This window comes from Heterodontus francisci, chromosome 13, assembly GCF_036365525.1.
Source record: "Heterodontus francisci isolate sHetFra1 chromosome 13, sHetFra1.hap1, whole genome shotgun sequence".
Classification (NCBI taxonomy): Eukaryota; Metazoa; Chordata; class Chondrichthyes; order Heterodontiformes; family Heterodontidae; genus Heterodontus; species Heterodontus francisci.
The window spans coordinates 29,556,962-29,575,154 of record NC_090383.1 but is presented as its reverse complement, the minus strand read 5'-3'; the positions used below and the strand labels follow the sequence as shown (position 1 = coordinate 29,575,154).

At 47.5% G+C, this 18,193-nt stretch overlaps 1 protein-coding gene across 5 annotated transcripts in view; it reads right to left on the bottom strand.

Annotated features, from left to right (window-relative positions):
* Window positions 1-18,193, bottom strand: part of prkn (parkin RBR E3 ubiquitin protein ligase) — a 1,503,655-nt gene that overhangs the window by 1,256,345 nt on the left and 229,117 nt on the right. For 2 of the 5 annotated variants that reach the window (XM_068044605.1, XM_068044609.1), the window contains exons 2-3: window positions 4,982-5,071; window positions 4,472-4,843 (exon numbers count right to left, since the gene is read on the bottom strand). The exons of 1 other annotated variant lie outside the window; for it this stretch is intronic. In XM_068044605.1, coding sequence (XP_067900706.1) covers window positions 4,472-4,499 — 28 coding nt within the window. In that variant the 5' untranslated portion in view covers window positions 4,500-4,843; window positions 4,982-5,071. Of the gene's footprint in view, window positions 1-4,471; window positions 4,844-4,981; window positions 5,072-8,368; window positions 8,499-18,193 lie in introns of all 5 variants that reach the window. 2 more of the 5 variants (XM_068044606.1, XM_068044607.1) reach the window with 2 other exon arrangements.

The following is an 18,193-nucleotide window of genomic DNA, read 5'->3' as shown; positions in this document are numbered from 1 at the left end:
ACTTTATAAAACACTAGTTAGACCTGGCTAGAGTACTGCCTACTGTTCTGGTCACTGCAATACAGGAAGGATGTATCGAGGGTACAGAGGAGGTTTACAGAGGCTGTTTCCAGGAATGGAGAATTTTAGCTATGAGGAAAGATTGGATAAGCTGAGGTTGCTTTTTGAGTCACAAGGTTCTGGGTTCAAATCCCACTCCAGGGCTTGAGCACAAGAATCAAGGCTGATACTGCAGTGCAGTACTGAGGGAGCGCTGCACTGTCGGAGGTGCCGACTTTCGGAAGAGATGTTATACCAAGGCCCCATCTGCTTGCTCGGGTCTATGTAAAAGATTCCATGGCATCTGGCGTCCTGGCCAATATTTATCCTTCAATCCACATCACAAATACAGATTATCTGGTCATTATCACATTGCTGTATGAGGGAGTTTGCTGTGCGCATAATGTCTGCCATGTTTCCTGCATTACAACAGTGACTACACTCCAAAAGGTACTTCATTAGCAGTAAAGCGTGTTGAAACATCTGGTGGTCATGAAAGGCACTATATAAATGCATGTCTTTCTTTTTCTTTATATTGGAACAGAGGAGTCTGAGGGGAGATATAATAGAGATGCATAAAATCATGTGGGGCCGAGATAGAGTGGATAGTGTCATGGAAGTGTTTTTTTTCTGTTTAAAAACTAAGGGGGTCTGTGTGCCTTTAAGACTGAAAGAAGTTTTAATATTCTCTGGGAACAGTGTGCGCGAGCTACAAGCCTGTTCTGAAGCAACAGCAAGAGAGATGCGTTCACATGCCATATTGTATCAGTTTGACTCTGTGTAAAGACTGGCTAGAAACTGTTTGATCTGGCCGAAGCATTCTCCTTGAAGGAAGGATTTTGTCTCTATGGGCTGAATTTTACCGGTCCCTTGCACCGCGAGTCGCAGCGCGGGGGCTGGTAGAATGCTATGGGGAGAGGCCCGCCTCGACCTCCGACGCCAAGACAGGCCCACCGCATATTACCGGTGGCAGTGGGACCCCAGTGCAGCAACCCCCTCCCCACCCCCGCCGCACAGCAGTGACACCACAATTAGCATATGGTAATGCTTACATACCTATGCTGATTGTGCAGCCCGCCGCCTCTCCACCGACACTGCCGGATTTTTCGTTGAACGGGCAGCTGTCACGTGCCATACCGTTCACAATCGGAAAAGCCGGTGGGTCCTCACTCTGCATTACGGAAGGGAGAAGGGAGGGTGGATACACAGGGGTCTAATTCTGCATTCTGGAAGGGAGGGGGTCTGGGATTACTGGAGGGAAATCTGTGCTGGCATGAAGGCAGGTACCGTGTACCATCCCTCCATTAACAGTGTACGCTCTGTGTTTGTGAGGGGGCAATGGCACACTAGGCACCCAGTGTGTGGAGAGGGTGCCAGAAAGGGCAGGAACAGTAAAGTTTTATGGATGGTGGGGGCAATCGATTCAGCTGGTAGGATCTTGATGTGGTCATGTTGTGCCATTCTGAGTGTTGGCCAAGATGGGCAATACCATGGCACGCCACATAGTTGATCCAGGAAAGCAGCTAATGTACCCAACAACACCAATCCATGCCCTGTTAGGAACCTTCAAATACATGCAGGGTTCAACTTTATTTATCACATGGAAATAGGTGTGGCTCATTCTACATTGTGTGATCCTCTGCATGTGAGAATCCATATGTGCCAGAGGCAATATCAACAGGCAGGTGTGATCCACGTAGAGACCTCGGTCATGAGCAGCAGTCCCCAAGGGGAGCCTGCCATTACAGTTTACGTGCATCTACAGGTCCCACATGACATGCCATCAGATGTCAGAGCACCAGTGCCAGAGGAGATTGCGTATATAGAGTGGATGATGACACGTCTCTGTGCCCTGCTCAAGGATGACCTGCAGCCCATGGGCTCCGGTGCACATCCCATGCCTTTGTTCCTCATAGTGGCAGCAGTTCTCAAGCCTGACGCCTCTGCAGCCTTTTAGGGGCCTACCAGAGACCTTTGTGGGGTCACACAGTCAGCAGTGCACCGCTGCATCAGGGAGGTCACCAATGCCCTGCACCGGAGGGCCATTGAGGATGTCTACTTCAGGACGGACTCTCACAGCCAGGTCCAGAGGGCCATTGGTTCTTGCACCATTGCCGGAGAACCATAGGTTGTAATGTTCATAGACTGCACTCATGTGGCCATCAGGCCTACTGCCAGGCTACTATCTGCAGACATCGCCATTAAAGGAGCCCTCTCAATCTCGGTGCAGCTGGTATGTGAACACCGCAGATGCTTGCAGTGAATGTGTGACCACTTCTCAGGCAGCTGCTATGACACCTGGGTCTTGCGCCAGTCCCGGCTGCCACCGCTGTTCACTGAACTGGCTCAGATGGAGGGGTGGCTTCTTGGAGATAGGGCTATCCTTTGCAGACATGGCTCCCGACACTGATGAGAGACTCCACCACTGCTGCAGAGGAGAGATACAACACCAGCCACTGAGCTACATGAGCCACCATCGAGTAGGAGATCGGCATGCTGAAAGAGCGCCTCCAATGCCTGTGTGGATAGGGTGATGCCCTGTACTACGGGCCAAAAAGGCCAGCTCCTTTCTTTGTGCCTCTGCACAACCTCGCACCCAATAGGCCTGGCATGATGAGGAGAGACGTCAATAGGATTCCTCCTCGGACTATGAGGACACTGAGGACCTACAATATGAAAGACGCATAGGAGGGCAGATGGCACCAAGACTCTGCACGCAGGGCTAGCAGTGAGCTAGGGATGTACGGCAGTGGCTTATCGGACAAAGGCTGTCTGCTGCATAGGAACCGACATGAACTCTGCAAGCCACAAATCACCCTCGCTCACCTGCTGTGCACCAGTCCACATCTGCAGCATGGATAGGTTAAGTGAATGGGCCAAACTTTGGCAGATGGAGTTTAATATGGATAAGTGTGAGGTTATCCATTTTGGTCGGAAGAATAGAAAGGCAAATTATTATCTAAATGGAGAGAAACTTCAGAGTGCTTCAGTGCAGAGGGATCTGGGTGTCCGCGTGCATGATTCACTGAAAACTAGTATGCAGGTACAACAGGTAATAAAGAAGGCAAATGGAATTTTGGCATTTATTGCTAAAGGAAAAGAGTATAAAAGTAGGGAAGTATTGCTGCAACTGTACAAGGCATTAGTGAGACCACACCTGGAGTATTGCGTACAGTTTTGGTCCCCTTACTTGAGGAGGGATGTAGTTGCACTGGAGGCAGTTCAGAGGAGGTTCACTCGATTGATTCCAGAGATGTTTTATGAAGAGAGATTGAGCAGTTTAGACCTTTACTCTCTGGAGTTTAGAAGAATGAGAGGAGATCTAATTGAGATATATAAGATGATTAAGGGGATTGATAAAGTAGATGTAGAGGATGTTTCCTCTTGTGGGGCAATCTAGAACGAGAGGTCATAGTTTTAGGATAAGGGGTAGCAAATTTAAAAGGCTGCATTTGCTGACAACGCTACCGCTAGGTGGCGCTGCTGTGGCACATGCGCAAATGCAGCTTGTGCCACTAAAACGTCACAGTCTGCGACTTTAGGCAGCTGCCAGGACTAAAGATGGCGCTGCTCAAATAATAGCAACCTAACAAACACATGACAGCACACAATGGCGGAGTGAGAGAGCGAACGAGCGGGTCGGGGCCGGGGCTGGGGCCGGAGCCGGGGAGCGGGCCGGGGTGGAGGTGGGGGGAAGCGGAGCGGAGCGGCCCTAGGGGGAGCGGAGCAGCCGGCGAGTGGGTGAGTGAACGGGCCGGTGACGGAGGGGAGCGGAGCGGCCGGAGACAGCAGCAGGGGTGGGGAGGGAGGAGGAGTGCGTTTTTCTGCGCATGGGCCATAACCTTGCAACGGCAAAAGACGTACTGGCCGGTCCCCGCACCCGGCGACACCAAGGTCTTCGGCCGTTCGCTCCCCGCGGCTCTCTACGGCCTCTCGCTTCCGGCCCTCTCCATCCAGCCGTTCCCTCCAGCTGCAGATCCCCCATCCAGCCGCTTTCTCCCCTATTTCTCAACTGTACTTCAGGCATTGCAGCTGTCTGGTCCCTGCCTTTTGCATCCCCCTCTTCAGGCACTTATGGATTTAACTCCCTCCCACTACACCCCCACACCCCCTCTCCCCCCACCCCCTCTCTACCTCTCCCCCCACCCCCCCCCCCTCTACCTCTCCCCCTCCCCTTCTCTACCTCCCAACCCCTTACCTCCCCATCTCCCCCCACCCCCCAACCTCCTCCCCCCTCTCCCCCCCACCTCACCCTCTCACCCCCACCTCCCCTATACCCCCCTCTTCCCCCACCCCCCACCTCCCCCTCACAACCCCACCCCCAAGGACCACACCACAGTTGAATATCTGAAGTGCAGTTGCAAATTCGGGAAAATGGCATCAAAAACCTCAACAATTCCAAGTTTAATTATTGAGAAATTTTGTTAAGTACATGAAGCATTCGAGGCACTGCTGTGCATGGATACATGAGTGTTGTGTCGCCAGCATTCCCGTGAGACAGACAGGCCGAGTCTCTGCTATGCAGAACTAAAGAGATTGTTCCTGGAGAGCCTTGTGGTGAATGAACGCGTGGCTCTCTATTCCACTACTGTATTGTCCATGTGAAGAAGGCAAAGTCACATGAGTCTGAGCTCAGTCTATTCTTGGTAAATGTTCCCCAAACGCATCCCAATGTGTGCTCTGACTTCATCCATAAATGCAAGGTTCCTTTCCACATCGTGACAAGCTCCACAGCATGATCCAGTTGCCTTTGTTGCTTGAATGCTGACCTTAAGTCTCAAGGATTGTTTTCTCGACAGCATGTCTTACATGAAAAGAAATAAGGAAAGAATATCAGTGTCAGAGCTTCCCTCCCTCCAATGAAATTACTGTTGAGCATGCTTTATGTTCTGCAGTAAAGGCATGTACTGATAACACTGCCAATGAATCACTTAGTACCCACCTCAGCTGTAGGAGTCAGGATGATGTTACTGCCCCTATCTCATGATGGTTCAATGCTGCTCTCAGGGAAAACATGAATGATGTGAGGGTGCTGGAAAAAGAAGCACATTTCTTTTGGACTATGAACATAAAGCAGACCATTTAGCCAGCTGTTCCCTGCTAGTGGTTATGCTACTCCTGCGCCTTCCCATCTGCTCCCATTTAATCCTGCCCATTACTATCAGCATCACCTTCCATTTCTTTCACTCTTATCTACCTTTGCCTTAAAGCAACATTGAGGATGGAGAACGGTATGGCTGCACTCCCACCTCACCAGTTGTGTACACAGCAAGAGCATTCACATTTGTGCTACCACTGGACATGGCATGCTTGTTTCTTTTAGTGCCCAGTCTCTTCTTGCTGCACATGTACTGCCTGCACACAGCCCCAGACAATGGAAAGGACTTTAGTGCAGTGCAGTGGACTGGAGCACATGCAGTGCCCCAGACAATGGAAATGTTTTCAGAGCAACTTACAACAGGGACTGGAGCACATGCGGTGCCCCAGACAATGGAAATGTTTTCAGAGCAAATTGCAACAGGGACTGGAGCACATGCAGTGCCCCAGACAATGGAAATGTTTTCAGAGCCAATTACAACAGGGCCTGGAGCACATTTACTGCCTGCACACAGCCACAGACAATGGAAAGGGTTTTAGTGCAGTGCAGTGGACTGGAGCACATGCAGTGCCCCAGATAATGGAAATGTCTTCAGAGCAACTTACCTTGGAGCAATCTCCTCTTTCTATAAAAATGAAGCAGACTGAAATCTTCAAAACGACTAAATAATTGCGATAAAATATGAGAAAATGCCCAACAAAACCTCTCCTCCTTCCACTTTCAGAAACTCGCGCCGAAGGTTGACGCATGCGTGAATACCCGTTGGTGTTGCATAAAGCGCATGCGCAGAGGCCGACCACGTGCGTTGCCCAAAGATGCACACGTCACGCGATAACGTCATCGGTGCATGCGCTGACCAGTCCTGGCAAGCCGGAACTCAGCGCATGCGCAGAGAGCAGGAGACCGTCTGCGCATGTGCACACCGCGGCGCAGCCTGATGACACCAGTGGCGGCCAGCGTTGTCAGGAATCACTTTGAATTTAAAACAGGGATGAGGAGAAATTACTTCTCTCAAAGGGTCATGAGTCTGTGGAATTCACTACCCCAGAGTGTGGTGGATGCCGGGACATTGATTAAACTTAAGGAGGAGATAGACAGATATAATTATTAGTGGGTTGAAGTGTTATGGAGAACGGGCAGGAAAGTGGAGTTGAGGCCGAGATGAGATCAGCCATGATCGTATTGAATGGCGGAGCGGGCTCGAGGGGCTGAATTGCCTACTCCTGCTCCAAGTTCTTATGTTCTTATGTAAACCATAAGAGACAGCAGCTGAGCGAGTCAATTTCCACGTCACTGCATCCGTGGAGACGCTCATGAGTAATGGTGGCATGGCAATGATGTTATTGCATACGTTGGCTCTTCTGAAGGGCCAAGGGTGCAAAGGGATGTGACATTGGCACTACATGCTAGCACACATCATTCACACAGAGAAAAATACACATGTTGGTGAGGAACATTCAGTGAAAGACGTATTTACTTTGCTGTGACACCCGTGCATTCCCATTTGTGTCAGTGTGTTCTCTGTAAGCCTCTGTAATACCTTTTATGGTGTATTTAAGTCTCAGGTCCTGGAATGTGCAAATTTAAGATTATTCACCCAGGTGCGGCATGCCTACAAGAAGGAATGTTACACTTGAGTGGGAGAAGAGGATCGCAACTCCACAGGACACTGGGACACAGCAGGGTGAGTATGTGGCAGCAAACAGAAAGTGCTGGGGTCACTCAACAGGTCAGGCAACATTTGTGGAGAGAGATGCAGAGTTAACTTTCTGGTCTGTGAACTTTGACAAGTTAACTATGCTTCTCTCTCCACAGATGCTGCCTGACCTGCTGGATTTCTGCAGCACCTTCTGCTTTGCTGCCAGATTGACAGCAGCCCCACTCTTCAGCAGTCAGGTAAGTATTTCTTTGACAGCTGTCAGGAAGCAGGTGCTGGGGCGCTTAAAATAAGTCCTCAGCACCTGCTGCACAGCTGTCAAAGACTCTTTCACTGCGCCAAATGTCCTGCCTCACCCCACATAATATGGGGAGGGTGGCTCGGCACTGTGATTCTAATGAGCCCCTGCGATTAATATTGCGGGGGCTTGGCGGCGGCTGGTGAATGCAGGCGCACCACTGAGTTCAAAGGGCGCTACCACGGATGGCTGCACCCCAATAAAATTCAGCCCGATCTCTCAGCAGCAAATCTACATTGGCCTACAGGCTGTGTTTCGCTTAAAGAGGAAATGTCCCCGGGAAGGAATTTTTTCATTATTGGAGGTAGAAAATTCCTTTTTGTTTCCCATCTCTGAGAAATCTCTGCCTCAACAGTGACTTTTTGTTGCCTTTCGTGCTTCTGGGAGTTCTGGAAATGCAGTAAAGTTTCTACTGATAGACTGCAAATTCAAAATTTAAACAGACCTGTTGTTATACTCCTTGTTGAAAGTTCTGTGTGATGCCAACTGCAGCTGAAGTGCCGTGAACACCTACAGATTGTTCATCGAATTCGCCTGGAGATTTTGAGTGGCATCTGACTATTTGACTCGAGGACACCTCACCAAACCAGGAGCATAACCTACCAAGACTTACAACCCAGTTGTTTTATTATTCCTAAGAAACAGCTCTAATATAAAACATCATTTTAGAATTGGTTAACTGTTGGGTTTTGAATGTATGTTTGTGTGCATGAGGGTTAGGAGGAATAACAAGTTATAAAGTCTTTTCAGACATAGATTTATATCATAATTGTTTAAGATTTAGGTTATTTATAAATAGATAATTTGTTGTTGTTTAAAGATACCTGGTTTGGTGTGTTTTATTCTGGGGGCTAATAAAGTGTTTAATTCGGCGAATTTAAGGTAGGTGGGAAAATTTAATAATATGCTGTGACCTGTGGAGTAATGGGACTAAATTGACAGTGCATTACTCCTGCCTCGGTCGTAACAACAGGAAGAACCTACTTCCCTTAGCAGAGAGTTCAATTACTGCGGGGCATAGATTTAATTTAAAGTAATTGGCAGAAGAATTAGAAGTGAGTTGAAGAGAATATTTTTCACTCAGAGCGTCTGAAAGGGTGGTACAAGCAGAAACCCTCATTGCATTTAAAAAGTGATTGGATACGCAGTTGAAGTGCCATAACCAACAGGGCTACAAACTAAGAGATGGAAATTAGGATTTTGCTTGCTAGCACTTTTCAGTTAGCCCAAATGGCCTCCTTCCATAAATTTTCTATATTTCTGTTTCCTTCCTCACCATCTTTCTCCTTCACCAAACTCCACGTGTTGCTTTTGTTTAAAACCTCACAGACTTTTAGAACTTGAGTATTGTAGCAAATTCAAATCCAATTCCAGACTGGACAACTTTTCTATGTCAACATGCTTCCCTGGAGAAAACATATATTTGAAAAAAAAGTTTGCAACGGTTATTAAATTGCAGTATCATTATTGCTACTCTTCAAAATAAAGCCAAGAACATTTCAGTCTGCCCCAATTTAGAAAAGTGAAAATTGACAGCTATCTTTACAGATACGACTACACTTTTCCCCAGTTCATGATACAAGTCATTTGCAAGACTCCTGTTTAACCATTTTTTCTGCTAAGCTAGAAGCTTCTGACTTTATTTTAGCTTCATGAGTGGACAGAATTTCAGAAACTACAAGCCAGATTCAAAATACATTTTTGGAGTGTAATGCAGATTCTCTCGATGCTTTTCATTTTGAAGATGCTAATGAGACAATATGCCTTTTTGAAAACATTAAACTGTGGAAAAATGACATGTAAAAACTTCCATATATTCACCACCCACTATATAAAGTATCCAAAACAAAACTGCTCATTCACTATTTCTCCTCTGAGCTCGGATCCACCTCCCTTGTTATGGAGTTGCATATATCTTTAGTTCCTTTATTTCTATAATTCTAACAGTTGTGAAAAATCAGTAGGATCCTACCAAGTCTTCTTTCCTCCTGAGTAAACACTGATGGATTTTATAGCCAAATTGCTGGTGACAATTTTTAAGCAAAGTTCAGTTCTCTGAAGGCAAGCAAACAAGATGGTAAATAATCACAGATGATTGTTATCTCTTTCAGGATCATATAAAGGCATTTTAATTTGCTCAGAGTAACCTAATGAAACTGTTTAGTGATCGAATAAACAGAGCAGCTACTACTGCTGGGAGAGAGAAGGAAAAATCAGTGGAATATATTCAAAATGTAAAGGAAGAATTTGCAATTTGAAAGCAAGCCTCAGGACTTCCTAAAGCACTTTATAGCCAATGGATTACTATGGAGCATAGACATCATTGTCAGCTGTGGTGTCATAGTAGTACTCTCATCTATAAGTCAGAAAGTGTGTGGGTTCAAGTCCTGTTCCAGAGATTACAGCATATAGTTTTATATACCTCTATCATGTCCCCTTTCAGCCTCCTTCGCTCCATGGAAAACAGACCCAGCCTATCCAATCTCTCTTTATAACTCAAGCCCTCCAAACCAGGCAACATTCTTTGAGAATCTTTTCTGCAACCTCTCTAGCTTAATCACATATTTCCTGCAGTATGTGGCGCGGACAGCCTTTCATTGGTGAAACCTACCGTCATTGGGCCAAGCACCTTGATCGTCATGAATATAAAGCATTCTGTACTTGCATTCTCAAGGATCAGCAGTCTTCCTGTCATGTATCTCTCTGCATCGGAGCCTAAAGTAAAGCTTGTACTTCAAAATGCTTTTACCTCCCTTAATTTTTGTAACCTAGCACCAACTTCACATCATTTATTTTCCCTGCAGCAAAGGTGAAGCAGATGACAGCCAGCAAGCAGCGTCCCACCCCACGGTTCAGTAATGCCTCCCTGCAGGTTCTCCTCTAGGCCATCAGGGGAAGGTGGGAAGTCCTCTTTCCTGCAGGTGGAGTCAGAAGATCCTCCCTACTGAGGAGGCGACCTGGGTGGATGTAGTGGAGGAGGTCTCGAACCGTGGGGTGACACAGTGAACGTGGGTTCAGTGTCGGAAACGGATGATGCTCAGATTGGCGAGGGTAAGTGGTCTTGGTGAAGTAGCTCCATTGTTTTCCTCCCTGGCTCCGTCTCTTTAAGACAGAGGGTAGACAATGTATGCAGTGGAATCCGTGAGCAGCCTTGGTGCCATTCACTACAAGATTGCCGCAAAGTGGCATTGTTTATGTTGTGTGAATGCCATTGCAGAATGAGTGATGTTGATGTATGTTATGCAATGGTTGTGATGCATCTTTTGATATGCCATTAAATTTGTACTGTCTCCTGCAGGATAAACGCGCCCACAACCAGCGCGAGCAAGCTAAAACTGGAGGAGGTGTCCCTGACATCAGGATGCCGAACCCAGCTGAGCAAGAGAGAAGGGAGGCAGGGCTGTCGCGGATGGTGAGGCAGGATCCACAAAGCATAAGGATGAAGTCTCATCCCCACCCTTGCAGCCCTATATGCAAACCGAAGAAAAGTGTGTGATTAATGTGTATCTGCTGCTTAAAGTGCCTCTGTTTGTGTCTCCACTGTAGGTGCCCGCACTCAAGTAGCAGAACGCCGCGTGGTCCAAGACTCCTCCTCTGGGGAGGAAGATGCCAATGCTCTAGAGGGTGCACTGTCACCTGTCTCTTCTTCCACCTCCACCAGCGCAGACCCCTTAACTCCAGCAAGCGGGAACATGGAGCATAGTGACTCAACATTGCTGCACCCCCCAGTAGGATGGAGCCAGGTTCCATAACTCCACAGGAGTTATGGAGCCACTAGGGTTCCATACTCCACAGGACACCCGCCACCATCATCCACAGCAATGGGACAGCGTATTGAGCAGACAGCCTCCACCTCAGCTGTTAATGTCAGGGTTGCATCTAGACATAGTGGTAGGAAACATAAAATGAAAACCTTATGAGCATGAAGGTGGCATGGGTGCTGTTAATAATGTCCACATTTTTATCAAAGCTAAATACATCTTTATTTAGTTAATTTGTCATCCACTCTTGTAAGTCATTTGCTTGGTTTCATTTCAAGAGGAAAATGTTAACTGGAGGCATACGGCAGGAACGCATTGTTGCTTGAAATGTCTTTCAGAACGTGTCCAGTGTCCATTTCTCAGTTTTATGTTGGCCTCAGTCCTCGATAATGGCTGTATTACATCTGTATATTGTTCAATGTTCAAAGTGCAAATATGTCTTCCATTCATGCATGAGTGCTCACAACCTTACTTTTCGAGCATTGCTGTGTTCCCCAATGTGTAGTCACCCACAGAACATGACATCTGCTGTGCACATCAAAGTGCTGCAAAGTTGCAGCTTCCTATGTGTGCAGTTTAATGCCTTGATGCTTTTCAAAATTTTTCAATGTAGATGCATGTCGCTTTCAATGAAGTGGCTAGCATAAAGGCCGTTTGCAACATCTCCACTGCAGGTTTATGTGATGTTGTCTGAAGAGTCCTTCTTTTTGATTGCAGAAATAATTAAGACTTCAGGCGTTTGTGAACATGATTGGAGAATGTATGTTTTCTCTTCTCAACGTCACTTCTTACATTGGGTTACTGTTATCAGAGATGTGAAAATATGAGATGCTCCCTGATGTCCCTTGTATGTCCCTCCATGGCCTTACATCTATTAGGGCAATGTTTGCATTGTTGTTCACCTCCTCACCCTCTTCAAAGAGGGTAGAACTGTTCTTCCTCCTATTGTGCAGAAAGTAGCCGTGTCTAAGTGCCAGGTTGTGTAATACACAGAAAACAACCATGACTCAAGAGACCCTCTCTGGTGTTTCATGATGAGCACCTCCAGACATCTCAAGGCAGCATAAAGGCATTTTAAAAATGCCAATGGTGTTATCAATTATAGCTCTGGTGTATGTGTGAGTAGCTTTGCATCTATCTTCAGCATCCCTTTGGGAATGATGCGCTGGTGTCATCAACCATGTAGCAAGGGGGTAACCCTTGTCACGATGGATCCAGGCATTCAAGTCAGATCATTCGTCAATAACTATAAGGAAAGATTGGATAGGCTAGGGTTGTTTTCCTTAGAACAGAGGAGGCTGAGGGGTGACTTAATAGAGGTGTACAAAATTATGAGGGGCCTTGATACAGTATATCGGAAGGACCTGTTTCCCCTAGCGTAGAGGTCAATTACCAGGGGGCACAGATTTAGGCTGATTGGTAGAAGGATTAGAGGGGACATGAGGAAAAACTTTTTCACCCAGAGGGTGGTGGGTGTCTGGAATTCACTGCCAGGAATGGTGGTGGAGGCAGAAACCCTCAATTCTTTTAAAAGGTACCTGGATATACACCTGAAGTGATGTAGGGGCAAGGCTATGGACCAGGTGCTGGAAAGTGGGATTAGATTGGGCAGCTAGTTTTTTCAGTCGGTGCGGACATGACGGGCTGAATCGCCTCCTTCTGTGCCATAATTTTTCGATGGTTCTATTGTTCTAACTTCACACAGCTGTGTTTTCGTCGAGAAGTACAAGTCGTAACAGGCGGCACAGTGGCGCAGTGGTTAGCACTGCAGCCTCACAGCTCCAGGGACCCGGGTTCGATTCTGGGTACTGCCTGTGCGGAGTTTGCAAGTTCTCCCTGTGTCTGCGTGGGTTTCCTCCGGGTGCTCCGGTTTCCTCCCACATGCCAAAGACTTGCAGGTTGATAGGTTAATTGGCCATTATAAATTGCCCCTAGTATAGGTAGGTGGTAGGGAAATATATAGGGACCGGTTGGGATATTATTGGAATATGGGATTCGTGTAGGATTAGTATAAATGGGTGGTTGATGGCCGGCACAGACTCGGTGGGCCGAAGGGCCTGTTTCAGTGCTGTATCTCTAAACTAAAGATCCTTTGGAAATGTTTGCAAACCTGCATTTATTTTCTCCTGTCCTTGCAAAACAGTTAAATGTTCAAATATTGGAAGCCTTTGGGATTCACACATGCAGCAGTCGTCTCCCAGGGAGTTTTAATGGCCCCATGAGTGCAATCGATCATTCCTTGCACACTAGGGAACCCAGCGATGGCGGTGAAGTCCACAGAGATGGTTGTCCTCCTCTATAGATATGTAGATTAACTTACTGACTTAAAGAAAAAGGGCATTGATCACCTCTTCCATACAACTATGTGTCACAGCCTGTAATATGCCACATATATTGCCCATTCAGCCCTGGAAGATGCCAGTATGCAATCAATTAAACTTGAGGGGAAGTGGCATGGGTGTCCCACAAAAACCAAGCAGATGCAGGTCATTCTGCAGGATCGTAGATTTTTCTGTGACCATTTCAAGATACATCCCTATGCATCTCTGGCATTGCCCCTCTGACATTTGAAGGTCATTTTTCCTTGTTCTGAGGATGTGATGATGTGCCAGCACCCATCTTCGAGAATGCCATTTCTGCATGTTGTCAGTTGCAGCATCCTCACCTTCCTGTTCTGCCTGTTGCTGGCATTCAGCCATCATGCGTTGAAGGAATAGATCCATCCTTATTCACTCCATGTGCTCCTCTTCCCGTGGTGTAATAAAAATTGGGGGTCTCGCATGTTCCGAACTTTCCAATGCAGCCTTCTGATGTCAGTCAGCAGAAACATACAGGCAATGTGCATTCTTTTTTTTATTGTGCCTTAGAGATGCAGCCAGGTTGAATACTCACTCACAATCAACTGTCTCCTCCCACTCACCTTGCAATCCTTGAGTGGCCAGGTGGTTTTCATTATCAATCGAGAAAATGGTACAGGTACAATATAAAGCAAATCTCCCCACCTTCCAACTTCCTCCTGCCACCTTTCAGCCTGAACTCATTACCCTCAACCCACCCAATGTAACCTTAAACCTTCCCTCTGTTACTATTGAACCTCCCCCATTACCGTGCACAGTGTCACAATCAATTTATTCATTTCATCCCTCCCCCCCGTTGCTACTCCCGTTACCATCGAAATGCCCACTCTGACCCTTGATCCTCCTGAAATCAAACTGAATATTACTGCCGAATCCCCTTCCCCTCCCTATGATACTGTAGAGTACCCAACCCTAAGTCTCAGCCTTCCCCACCCCCTACAGAATCCATTTACCTCCAGTGACTGTGATCGTTTCCTCTGCCAGCCTATACCCTGAATTCACCCCACAGGTCCCCGACGTTGACAGCACTCATCCCTCCCTTTCGGTCCTTCATGTTCTTCTGATAACAGTAATACTCAAATCCACCCAACAACTCCGCAGCCACCCAAAGCCATTCAGGAGCAAAAACAGCTATCACAAACCTTGGATGCTCCCCGCCTCCCTCCCCTGATGTTCCATGCACCCGATCAGCCCGGCCTCTTCTCCCCTCCTCCCTCCCCTGTTCCTCCATGCACCCACTAAATCCCTCTTTGTTCTCCCTTCCTCGCTCCCCTGCTCCTACATGTAGACCCAGCAAGCCCATCCTCTTCTACCATCTTCCCTCTCCTGCTCCACCATGCACCCGGTAAATCCACCCTTGGCTCTCCCCTCCTCCCTCCCTTCCCTATTTTTCCCGAGTAACCTCACCTGCTCCTCCATGTAGGCCTGATAAACCCACCCTTGCTTCTCCCCCAACTCCCTCCCCAGCTCTTCCATGGTAGACCCGGTAAACCCACCCTTGGTTCTCCCCAAGTAGCCTCCCCTGCTCCTCTATATAGACCCACCCATGCCTTCACAGGCATCTCCTGAGAAGAATCGCCCTGAATGGTGGCGAGCCTGGAGGTAAACAGCCATTCCAATTCTCATGTTTGTTTTGCCAATGAGTTCCAGAATGAGAAACACTGACCTCAGTCTCAACTGCACAAAGCCGACTGTTGCACGCCGTGTTCAGACATGAACCAGTTGGCATGGGAATAGTGCTTGCCGTTCACCTAATCTGGCAGGTAAGGCTTAATTGGAACTAAGGCTGGAATTATACGTTGGACGGGAAGCCACACCCACTGGCCAAAAAGTTGAGGGTGAGCCGCCTCCTCCGGGCCTGGGAGCCACGCCAGGATTTTACGTGGCCCAGAACCTTAATTGGTCTTGGGTGGGACTTTCACCTCCCTGAGGCAGGAAGTCCCACCTCCAAGAGTTGCCAGCCAATCAACAAGCTGGCAGCTCTCAGTCCCAACAGTGCCACCGTGAGCGGTGGCCACTTCTGGAATTGCACTCAGCCACAACAGGATCGTGGACGCCGCACCCGGAAGAAAGTTACGTTTTTGGGGCCTCACCGGGGACAATCAGCCAAGCCTGGTGAGGCAAGGGGTGTCGGTTGGGAGGGGAGAAGACTTCATTTTAGTGGGGGCGGTTGGAGCTTCGGGCGGGGGGCCCTCTGTGGGGCGCAGGGTGCCCGATCAGGAGGGCACCACCCAGCCCGCAAGGAGGATGCTAGTTTTTACCTGGCAACGTTCTGGGGGCCTGAGGTGCCCGCTGCTGCTGGTATTTTAGAGGAGGCCCTTAAGTGACAGTTAATTGGCCACTTAAGGACCTTGATTGGCCTGGGGCGGGCGGGCCATTTCTCTCTGGTAAAATTGCAGCAGGGGCAGGAAGGTATCAGGAATGGCATCCCCGTCTCCCACTAAAGTCTATGGCCTGGGCCCCCGCCACCAGCCCGCCCTGTGTGGGGGGCATAAAAGTGTAGGGAAATGAGTATTCACGGCATGTAAATAAATGCAAAGATGCAATCCACCACTGCGCGGGAGGTACCCGGAACGCCACAAACACACCACTGACTTAATTTTGGTTAAAAAATCCCACTGTTGGAAATCAGAAAAAACACCTCCCACCTAATTAAATCACCCCACACCCCACAGATTCCGTTCTTGCAGGGCCCATAAAATTCCACCCATTATATAATTGCACATTCTTTTTTCTGTCGGCAAATATATAAGACAGGAACTGTTAAATGACCATTATATTTTTAAAATAAGTTACTGAGTTTTATTTTCTCCTGAGGTTTTAAATCCATGGGAAATTAGGATTTATACAATTTTGTTGAATTAAGATAGACCTTCAAAGTGGCATTATGTGAGCTGTTCAGCAATGTGACTCTTTGATACCCATTGTCAGTCAAATTGTTCATGGGAAAGGTCCATTCTAAATGTTCTTAGCAGCTCCAAAGTGATAAAATACAGGGAGTTCTGTTTGTAAACAGTGGCGCAGTGGTTAGCACCGCAGCCTCACAGCTCCAGCAACCCGGGTTCGGTTCTGGGTACTGCCTGTGCGGAGTTTGCAAGTTCTCTCTGTAACCGCGTGGGTTTCCTCCGGGTGCTCCGGTTTCCTCCCACAACCAAAGACTTGCAGGTTGATAGGTAAATTGGACATTGTAAATTGCCCCCTGTGTAGGTAGGTGGTAGGAGAATGGTGGGGACGTGGTAGGGAATATGGGATTAATGTAGGATTAGTATAAATGGTGGTTGTTGGTCGGCGCAGACGTGGTGGGCCAAAGGGCCTGTTTCAGTGCTGTATCTATGACTCTCTATAATTTATACCCCTTAGTGCAATCAAATTTAATTCCTCCTTGGGCCGTTCATATATAAGAACATGCATCTTTTGATGTTGATAGATTCAGTGAAGCAGGTGGATGCTATCAATCACTATGAGCAGTGCAGAGACATCCGATTGTTAACTTAGTCTCATTATTGTGCAAAAACATGTATACTGGGTGCATCTGCAAATGCCATTCAATACAAACCAGTAGTCTGCTTAATGCAAGTTACCTTTTTTGACCTTTGTAATCCTGGGCTGAATTTAACAGCCCCTCAACGCCGCAGGTCGTGGTGCTGGGGCCGGTAAAATGCTGCGAGGAGAGGCCTGTCTCGACCCGCGATGTCGAGAAGGGCCCACGCATATTACCGGCGGCGGGTGGACTTCAGTGCAGCACCCCCCCCCCCTGCCACCAGGCGGCGGGCCCTTCATCTCCATATTAAAATGAACCCTAATGACATTCAAATTAACTTACCTGCAGGCGGCGGCGGCCATACCACTCTGCATTACAACCGGCGGTCGTGCTCCGTGCACCTTCGGAACGCTGCATGGCATTCTGGGCAAGAACCTGGTGGGGACGGGGGGGAGCAATAGAATTTTCAGGGCAGGAGGAGTGGAGGAGCGGGGAAATCAATTTTAATTGGATGTGGGGATGGTGGGAAGGGGTTGAAGGGCAAAGGATCAAAGGTTGGGGGGGAAGTTTAGGGTATTTGTAAAATCAATGGATGGTCATTTCGGGCAATGTAATGACCATTGTGGGGGTTGGGGAAGGGCCTCCATCTCCTAATTATTTATTAAAAACATATTAAGTGCAATCCATCTTTAAAAATTTAAATGTGTGTTGAGGGCTTCAAGCCCTTTAGAAATGGTGCCGGCGCCTGCGCAGTGGCGCCGGATGACGTTGCCGGGGACGTGGCGGTCACCCCCTTACGTCACCGGGGCAGCTGCTCCGCCATCGGGGCAACTGCTCCGCCGCCCCCTCTATTTAAATGAGTCCCCGTGTGTAATATCGCGGAGGCTCAGGGACAGCGCATTTGCGCAGAATGCACGCCGATTAACTGCGGCGCACTCATAAAATTCAGTCCCCTATTTCTATTGCAATGTGCTGAATGTTAACTGAATACAAGTTGACTGCACCAGGTAAATTACAGTTTGTCTCTGCACTGAAGACAAATCAAAAGTTCATGATAAACTCTTGTCTTGTAAATGGAAATATATTGCAGCCATCATTTTATTTTGACCAGTCTTGCCTTACTAACTCATGTAAATTTAGTTATCCAAGTTACTGTACTATATTCTAGACTTCAACACACTATTGGTTTTGAATTAATTTCATTCAGGGAAGATCATCATCAACACTGCAAATATCAAAAAGTTATAAAGAACTATTACTAACTTCTTTTGCCTTTCTCAACAGTTATTAAAACACTGCGTCCTGATTATACGGTTATAGAACTAGATTGGAACAGTCATTGTGCCATTGTGAAGATGAATTATAATCAATAGAGATCGTCATTGACCCAGACTAATTCTCTATACTGTAATTTCAATTGTGTTTGTTTACTCAGTACTTTTACATTATTGGGTTTAATCATTTCTCCTAGCTATAACAAGAAAACAAATCAGAAAATGTGA